The 10,020-nt window shown below is 35.2% G+C and overlaps 1 protein-coding gene across 1 annotated transcript; it reads right to left on the bottom strand.

Moving 5' to 3' along the window:
• Positions 1 to 254: 254 nt before the first annotated feature.
• Positions 255 to 9,373, bottom strand: LOC141317289 (attractin-like protein 1; the record flags this gene model as incomplete). The annotated part of the gene is made up of 4 exons (XM_073833038.1): positions 255 to 412; positions 5,397 to 5,475; positions 5,631 to 5,725; positions 9,321 to 9,373. Coding segments are annotated over 4 exons (385 nt in total), but the record flags the coding sequence as incomplete, so codon positions are not given.
• Between the last annotated feature and the right edge of the window lie 647 nt (positions 9,374 to 10,020).

Raw genomic sequence — 10,020 nt, 5'->3', positions numbered from 1 at the left:
ACACATTGCCACTTAAGAGCTGATTCAATTTTATGGACCATAAGATGCAAACCTACCCCAGTGCATAACTGAATAATTGATTTCCATATCAAGGAGCATTTGATCTTTTTAGAAACATTTGTTTTTGCGATTTGATTTCCATTTCACAAAGGAGATTAAAGTTTCCTGCTTTACCAAAATACTAAAACATGTGGCTCACAATTGCTTCTAAAGTGTATTCAGCAGAAGCCAAACTAGTCAAAACCTGTCCTCACCTGTATTTTGATTGGCCATGAGAAGTTGCTGACGTATACATAGAAGGTGATGTTGGGATTGCTATGAAAACTGAATTTCTCACAAGAGAAACTGTCTCTGTATTCTTTAATGTTGGTCTTGGACACGATTGGGATCTCTTCCCCAGAGATGGTCCCAGCTGTAAAAAGAAAAGAATGCAATAGATTAATTCAGATATAAAGGAGGCTCAGAAATAGCATTTGATACACCTCATAACTTCTCTTAATTAAGCATTGACCATAAAGGGTCACAGGGTGACCTGCATGTTGATGGCTCTGCATACATATACTTACTTGTTCAAAATCCTGAGCAAGACATTAAATCTTTGCCTATACTTACTCTGGGCTCTGAAAAAAACTGCATGCTTAAAATGTAGTGTGACCGCCACTTAATGCTTTCTGAGCTATTAAAAAAGGGCGACTGAGAGCAATGCAAATGCAGTGAATTGCACCAGTAATCAACAAGCTTGTCCGCATACACTGGTTTAGCTGTTTGTTGATGTTTTTTATTCATGGAGAAAATGAGTTTTAAACCAACCTCTCAGTGTGACAATTTCATTATCTATTTTGAGAACATGAGAAACATGGTATAAAACCATAAATGAACAAAAAAAATGACTTGGAGGTGCTGAAAAAGAAAAGCAGCCTTTGTCCTATTTTATCAGGACTTTTGAAACTTTTCTGAAGTCCTCAGCTGAAACACTTAAGTCCCACCAATCGTCATTCCAAACCAGCACTATGAAACAAAGCCCTCAAAATGACAACCCAAATGCCACTACGTGGCAATGTTTATCTTAATTGAAATCGTTCAGTGCTCCTGAAGACGCCGCAGCCCCAGAATTCAGGGCCGCACGCTAGACTATTGTTAGAAGTCCTTCTCAGGGGAGAGTGTCTTTAAACAGAAAGACACCACTCCAAATATTAATTGAGGGGAGCTGGGAGGTCGAGAGGGAGAGGAGTGAACCTGTTAAAGAGGAGCGTGCATGTCAAAGTCACATGGAAAAAAAAATGGCGGCTATTTGGACGAAAAGGTGATTACAGAAATAAACAATAGAGGATAATGGCGACGTCCTTGAGTGTCTGACTATTGTAAAATACCCAACACACCCAGGAATACACTGCGGTCAAACAAGGAATGCATTAGCATCTCTATGTCAGAACCATTATGATATTATGCTAACACTGAATGCAACATAACAGTCAACTAGGCACACCGGCATTTAAAATGTTAGAATTAGTACAACGTATTTAATTTTTTATTTTTTGTATTTTAATTTTGCATTCATGCATTTATTTGATCAAAATAAAGTAAAATAGTAATTTAGTCAAATATTGTTATGGTTATAACTGTTTTATTTTTTATTTTTTTCTCCTGTGATGCATTTTCTCCTGTGATGGCAATTCTTATTTTTTTTCCAGGACATTTTCTTTTATTTCCAGTATTCTCTGATAAATAGTAAGTTCAAATAAACAGCAATTTTGAAATGTTAAAAATCTATTTACTGTATTCACATTATCACAGTTTATTGACTATCATTTAGGAAATGGTAATAAAACTCAGTTAAACTTGATAATGTCAGATCATTTTGATAGAAAGGTACACTAACAGTCACACACTTATACACACAGTTTACACACTTCCCCTGGTAGTGCATGTAATGCATTACAATCATCCAAAAATTATGCAATTAAACATGGTCAGGTCAAAGTGTCTGAATAATTTTTGGTCCCAAACTTGCATCAGTTTCTCTGGTAGTCCACTGTATGAATAATTTCTGGGTATAATATGTCACAGTTTACTTTATTTTGCTATCCTTACTTACATAAATGAACGACAGTGTCCTGCATGCACTAGTAAAAAAATATCAAAAATTATATCTGGTGTCTGAATAATTTTTGGTTAGACTGTAAAAGCATTCTTGCAGAATAAATGTAATAGTTAAAAAAAAAAAGAAATCCTACAGAAACATCAGAATGATCCTGTTTTAGTTTATAATTTTATTTTTAACAGCAGTGCTTTAATTATGCTGACAGTAGGGGTAATAATTGTAATAATGAAAAAATTATGTCTTTATTGTTTTCTGGAATTTTGTCGATAACGGTAATTAGACAATATTTTGCTGAAGTTTGCAAAAGTAACAGAAATTAACTTTTCTAATTAGTTTAAATTGATTTTCAACTTTCATGGACATTTTTATGTTTATAAGGCCAGTTTTTCTCACCAAAATGAATTGTATGCATCATCTTTGGTGTCTTAAATGTAATCAATAAATTCAAATAGTAAGACACCGAGACACTATAAATTATTGTATGCAATGCAGAGGTGCCACAGAATGTGAAGCGCATTTAGATGCATTTACACAAACTGTTTAATCCAGGACATGAATGCATCTAACCTGCAGTTGCAAATGCATCAATAAAGTTTTGATGTTAAAAAAAAAAAGATTGAATACTGATATTTGAAATGATTTTGGGAAAAAGGGGAAATATACTTTAAATATATACATAAACCTAAAATCACCAGTAGGTTGGTGGAGTCATTGAGTCATTCATTCAACCGATTAAAGGAGAACTCCGGTGTGATTTTGACCTAAAGTGTATTGAATCATGATACCGAGTGTGAACGTACCTTGCATATCTCATCTCGGTTTGTGTCCAGCTGTCCGAAATCTGGGGTCAGTTAGCCGATGCTCACAACAGGTTGTCAATGAAAGTCAACAGGGCATCGGAATAGCCATGTAAATAAATCACTGTTTTACGCCATTTACGAGGCACAAAGTAGCTCCACGCTTCATTGGTAGACTTCCAAGGGCCCTGACATTTAAAACGAGACATTGAGAACTCAGAAAAAGCACCGGTAGTTTATTTACAAGAAGATTTATACAGACAGTACCTGGAAAAGAAAATCCAGTCGCCGCCATCCTGAACTTAGTCACGATAAGTCGAGTGTCGAGACCAAGGAATTTATCAGGTTATCAACGTATCAGGTTGTAGTTTCCTTCGTGCTCGACACTCGACTTATCGTGACTACATTTAAGATGGCGGCGACCGGTCTGTTCCTGGTGGAAGATGTCTGTATAAATCTACTTGTAAATAAACCACCGGTGCTTTTTCTGAGTTCTCAATGTCTCGTTTTAAATGTCAGGGCCCTTGGAAGTCTACCAATGAAGAGCTACTTTGTGCCTCGTAAATGGCGTAAAACAGTGATTTATTTACATGGCTTCTTCGATGCCCTATTGGCTCTCATTGACAACTTGTTGTGAGCATCGGCTAACTGACCCCAGATTTCGGACAGCAGGACACAAACCGAGATGAGATATGCAAGGTACGTTCACACTCGGTATCATGATTCAATACACTTTAGGTCAATATCACACCGGAGTTCTCCTTTAATATAAACAGTACCAAATCTGGGCATCATGTTTTGTGCATTCAACAACACATTTGAGGGGTGGCACAGAATGAAAAGTGACATTCAGATGCATTTACACAGGCTGTTTAATCCAGGACATAAATGCATTTAAAATGCAGTAGAAAATGAAGAAAAAAAAAAGTTAAATACTGATATTTGAAAGGGAAAAAAGGGAAAATATACTTTAAATACAAACCTGAAATCGCCAGGAGATGTTGACAAGTCACTGCATGAGTGAATCATTGAGTCATTCATTCAACCGATTCGTTCAAACAGCTAATTGATTCAGTAACAAAACACTGTCGTGTTTTGCTCAAAGACACAAAACAACTCTGATGTGTCTTTGTTTGAATCTATTTTCGTAATAATATAGGGCAAAAACAGGAACTGTTGTGTTTAAAATGCAAGTCAATTAATATTACCTTCTTGTTTACAGGACTGTTTTATAAAATCGATATCACATTTGCAATCATACTAATAATATTTGTAGAAAAAAAAATTACTTTTTGTGGAATATTAACTACATCAGATGATATACAAGATATATACAAGTCATCTGCACTTGCGTAGCAGTAAAACCTACATTTAATCGTGTATGCATACACTCTCTGGGTGTTTTTGTTTGGTTTTTGCAATATACTTGATAATAGCCCCTTTCACACATACAATCTTTACAGGTAAATTACCGGTAATTGATCATGTGTGAATAGGACTATTAAAAAAATACCGGTAAATTTGTTTCAGCAATTTACCAGTATTTGTATTTGTAATTTGTATTTGTAAGGGTATTTGTAACAATACCAGTACATTTGCTGTGTGTGAACGCAAAATGGAGATTACCGGTATGAGCACGTAGAACGCGGTGACGAATAAAGTCTGCTTTTTCAAATTGGTCAATCATATCATTCTTATAGTGATGATGTGATTACTCTGAGCTGTTTATAAAGCTACGCTGCTTGTTTAAATGAGTTTTTCTTTGTAAATGTGTGCTTGATTGATATTTTTGACCATTGCGCCTCGTCTCACAATTGTTTCAAGCATTGTGCTCAAGACCCAACCTTCTTTCTCATTCATCAGTGTTGCGGCTCTGGAGTTGGATACCATTATGAGCGGATTTATAAGAGCAAAAAATGTGTTCTGTTTGATCATTCCCTTATGCCAGTCACTATACTTTTTTGTCAAATTGCACAGATAGTGAAACTAAAGCCTTTCTGCTGATATGACAGAATTTACTGGCATTTTGGTGCTGTTGTGTGAATGGTCTCTTACCATTAAAAAGCCAGAACACCATTGCCTGTGTGAACAGCATATTTTTGTATTTACCGGTAAAGTCGTACTGATATTTTCCGGCAATTTACCGGGATTGCTGTGTGAAAGGGGCTATTGTCAAATTGTGTATCGTTTAAATAACAATTACAATATTATCGTAGATTAAATATATCGCACAACCCTAGCTGACAGCCATTTGACTATAAAATCTCTTAAAAGTTGTGTATTGAAATGTGTCTCCTGTTTCTTGAGTGTGTTGTTAATATGCTCTGTAAAGTTAAAAACACTCCATTCTTTGTACTCTTTTAACCTGCTGTTAAATGCATGAACGCACAAAAAAGGAAGATTTGCTCAACAAACATTAGTTTACTATTACAAAAACATAAATTATTATACGGCAAATCGAAGGTAAATATTCAAAAGAGGAAATGAGTAGTCAGTACCTGTTGACCCGACTGACCAAGTGATGTTCAGATTGAAATTGTTTGATGCATTGATGGACATATCCAAGTTCTTGCTGGTCTAAAAGATGGAAAGAGAAAAGAAAGACTGGAGTATTTTCAGCACGGCTTCTATATAGTTTAAGGTTTTAAAACACACATTGACAATTTTAGGGCGAACCATGGAATTTATTCTGACATAAGGTTTTATTCTCACATAAGTAGATTGTGACTGACCTGTTCAGGAGTGGCCATGAAGTTAATGGCAGTGTAGTGCTGGTCATCTTCTTGAAGCAGACTGAAGGTAAACTGGTAATCAATCAGCAAGTTATCTGTTCAGATCAAAACCCTATAGTTAATCATCACATTTTACATCATCATGTACCACACCATGCAATTGTCTGTCATGTTAATGGTTGAAGGTTTCCATTTAAAGAACATCACGAAAGAGCGGGGCACATTCACTCTTGCAACAAGAGGGCTACTTTGAAGAGCTACATGAATCATCAGTCACTTTAATTGCACTAAATTAATACCTCCTTTCTGAGTGTGTCATTGCTTTAATAAGCATACACTCTGATTAAGCTCAATTGTTTTTAAGATGTCTACAAGTATTTGAAATCTAGGCTGCTTAGTTACATAAAAGAACTTGTTATTCTTTACCAAAACTAGGCCTAAAGGTTTAAAAGTTTAAGACTAAACACACCTCATTTTCAATCAATGGTGCAGTGGGTTTATTCTTTTTCAAGGTCTTAGCATCTCCTTAAAGCATCAAAGACAAAGAACTGTCTGGATTGTTTTCTTAACTCCTGGGCTGTTAAATGACTGAATGCTGCCACAGGCATCTCCCAGAGAACAGCTGTTTGTGTGAATCACAATATGGCATTGTAAACATCTCTTTCACTCCCCATCAACTCGAAAGATGTCTTTATAAGCTTTTAATCAATTCAGATGTGACATGGACGCAACATAGTTTTTCATTTCCTATATTTTTGCTTGAAAGATCATGTAACTTCCAGACACCGAATAGCGCTGATCTGCAAATCCACTACTGTGAGCATCATTCCTTCGTTCCTTTAAATCATCCCGCCAGAAGGAACGCTGTCACTTTTTAGATGCAACTATCTATAGGTGACAAAACTCGAACCGTCCCCCAGCTTGATCTTCAACCATTAAGGTGATATATGCTGGATTTCTCCAGCGATGAAACAGAATGGTGATTTTAAAGTGAATGTCAGTGAGTTTCATAAGTCAGACAGCTGTTCTGAGAGGGATGTCAGCCAAAAAAGTTGTAAGTTATTAAATGCGAGCATAAAAAACTTGGAATATAACATTTAAGGCCGAGGCAGAAGCTTGTCTTCCCGGATGCATCAAAGTTTCATGTTCTCTGTCAAGTTCTCAACTATTGTGTAAGACCTTACACAACTAATCATAGACTATGTGCACCAATTACATTATCATTCTCCTGTCTGACTGTTGCTACAATCTGGAATCCATTCTCTCAAATACACATCTAAAGGGATAGTCCTAGCAAAAATTAAAGTTCTGTTATCATTTACGCACTCTCGTGTTGTTCCAAATCTTTCTGTAGAACTTAAAGAAATTTTGAAGAATGTTATTTTCTCAAAATGTCTTTTTATATTCAACAAAAAACTGAAATTCATACAGGGTTTGACATGAGGGTGGCTAGATGACAAAAGTTTTTTTTTTTTTTTTTTTGGTGAAAGTACCACCTTGTCCTAACCAAGGCTGCATTAATTTGGTCAGAAAAAACCAGTAATATTTTAAAATTATATTGTAAATGTAATGTAAAATGTTAAAATCTAATATGATACTTTTATCACTTTTGATCAGTCATCATTCCTTTAACTATTTAAAATAACTGTTTTCTATTTGAACATATTTCAAAATGCAATTTATTCCTGTGAAGCAAAGCTGAATTTTCAGCTTCATTACTTCAGTCTTCAGTGTTACATGATCCTGCAAAAATCATTCTAATAGGCTGATTTGCTGTTCAATAAATATATTTTTTATTATTATTTTTATTATCATTATCAATATTTAAAACAGTTTAGTCATTTATTTTTTCAGGATTATTTGATTAATTTAATTTCAGGAATCTTTGATAGAAAGATCCAAAGATAAGCATTTATCTGAAATAAAAAGCTTTTTGTAACACTATACCATTCAAAAGCTTGGAGTCTGTGTATATATATATACACAAATTATAGAGAAATTATAGAAATTAATACTTTTAATTAGCAAGGATGCTTTAAATTTATCAAAAATGATGATAAAACATTTATAATGTTAAAGATTTCTATTTCAAATAAATGCTGTTTTTCTGAATTTTCTATTCAAAGAAACCTGAAAAAAATTATACTCAGCTGTTTTTAACATAACAATAATAAATGTTTTTTAACAGCAATCCAGAATATTAGAATGATTTCTGAAGAATTATGTGACTTGAGTAATGAAGCTAAAAATTCAGCTTTGAAATCTTAAGAATAAATTACATTTTTTGAATACATTAAAAAAGAAAACACTTACTTTAAATAGTAAAAATTTGTCCAAATTTTACTGTTTTTGCTGTACTTTGGATCAAATAAATGCAGGTTTGGTGAGCAGAAAGGACCTTTTTTTAAAAACATTAAAAATCTTACTGTTCAAAAACTTTTGACTGGTAGTATATATAAAGTGTTTTTGTTTTTACATTTCTCTTAAAACTTGTGTTTTCATATTTCTATAAATACTAATGAACATGGAGAAAACACTTCTGACAGCAAGAATGACAAACGTCTCTCTTGTGCATGGATTAAGTGTCCTAAAGTAGACAAATGAATCAGAATCTACTGAATGATAAAATGAAAACATTAAGGTCATTGAAGACACTGCCCACTGCGGTTATACTGCGAATACATGGAGGTCTGGTCAGCAGGCAGAGTGTGAGTGCAAACCAATCTGAGAAAATTTATCATGACCAAGAGATCTAATTAGGTCAGAAGTCTGTTTTTACAGGATCAACCTCCTGATGTTGAGTCAAGTAACACAGAGAGAACACACTGCTTCCGGAAATGCACAAGTCAAACCTTGCTTGTGTGAGAAAGCTCACACTGCCTACTGGATCCACCAAACTTCTGCTCTTGTGTCTTTAATTAGTTCGAATCATTGGCTTACTCACTCTGACAGGGCTTGACACTCTCACCAGTCTTATAATGTCGCCTGCGGCCCACTCTCCAGCAACACTTCCCCCTACAGGACACTATTTGTGAAAATACAGGCGGGTGATAAAGTTTTCTGTATCTAAATAGCAATTGGGCCGGAAGCCTGCGAGCACATGCGCCTCATCTAACAGACGCAGAGGGAGCGGAGTGGATGGAAATTGATTGATAAATTGAAGGCTTTATTTAATCCTGATTGATGACAATGGCGATAATGCTGGCGGGATGTGCAAACGGAGTGAAATTTGATGTCCTAAATGCTACTGACTGCATTTAGCCTTTTCAGACTCCATGATGACTGCTGATAGTAATTGCAAAAAAAAGAGAAACAGATGTATACCAGGAGAATATGCTGTTTTTTGATATACAACAATACTGCCCCCTAGTGCTGTGCATTTAAGCCCTGCACACACAATCAGACTTCAACATGGTTTGCTGCAGATCCTCTCAGATGTTCAAGAGATCTACCTCTGCTTTTTGATTTTTGCCAAATCAGAATGTCTCATCCACTGCTTTTATCTTGTTGTGTGGTTGTGCATCTGCCCATGGCAATTTCGTTCAGGATTCCCAGCATCTTAAGCCCCCTGAGTCTAATTTCATTAAATGGTGGACAGCCTCTGAGTTTGAAAGTGTCAGCAGAGTCAGATGAATTTTCAAGGTACAACAGGATTACTTTAAGGTCAGAGCTCAAATAGAGCATACTCACAGTAACAGGTTCCTCGGAGGGGGTTGCCAAGGTAACGGTTTTCTGAGTCACAACTGCAGAGAGAAAAAAAAACAATTTAGATGAAGTACATCAGTAATGAAACAATGCAACGCTTGATGCATGAATCTAAACATGCAACTGCCATCATAATTATTAAACATTTAAAATAAATAAATGGACTGTGAAACAAGAAAACAAAAAGGTTGTTACTCAAAAAAAAAAAAAAAATAATAAGAAATAAAACAAGGACGATTTTTTGCTGATCCCTGGACCTCAAAACCCATCTCATTTTCTCCCTCAACTTCAAAATCACTCTACATTGCTTTTTGTTAAGGGTGTTTGATCTTCTTTGCATGTTCACTTTGCAAACACTGGGTCAGTACTTCTGCAGCGATGTAGGATGATTTTGAAATGATTTTTGAAGTTGAGGGAGAAATTAAGATGGGAGTTTTTCAACATACCCTGTCTTGAACTGGAAATAAAACAGAGTTCAGGCAGAGCAAGACAAGACAAGCGTTTGATGTTAAAAAGTATACAAATTGTAATTAAAAAATTAAATAACCGATCATTTCGCTAGATAAGACCCTACTTGTTTGAAGCCACATTTAGACTGCATTTTGAAAGTTCAAACTCGGGGCACCATAGATAGCCACTATATGGAGAAAAATCCTGAAATGTTTTCCTCAAAAAACTATTTCTT

The sequence above is a fragment of the Garra rufa genome, unplaced genomic scaffold (genome assembly GCF_049309525.1).
Source record: "Garra rufa unplaced genomic scaffold, GarRuf1.0 hap1_unplaced_642, whole genome shotgun sequence".
Lineage (NCBI taxonomy): Eukaryota > Metazoa > Chordata > Actinopteri > Cypriniformes > Cyprinidae > Garra > Garra rufa.
Note: the sequence above shows the minus strand (reverse complement) of the source record. Positions and strands in the feature narration are given on the sequence as shown.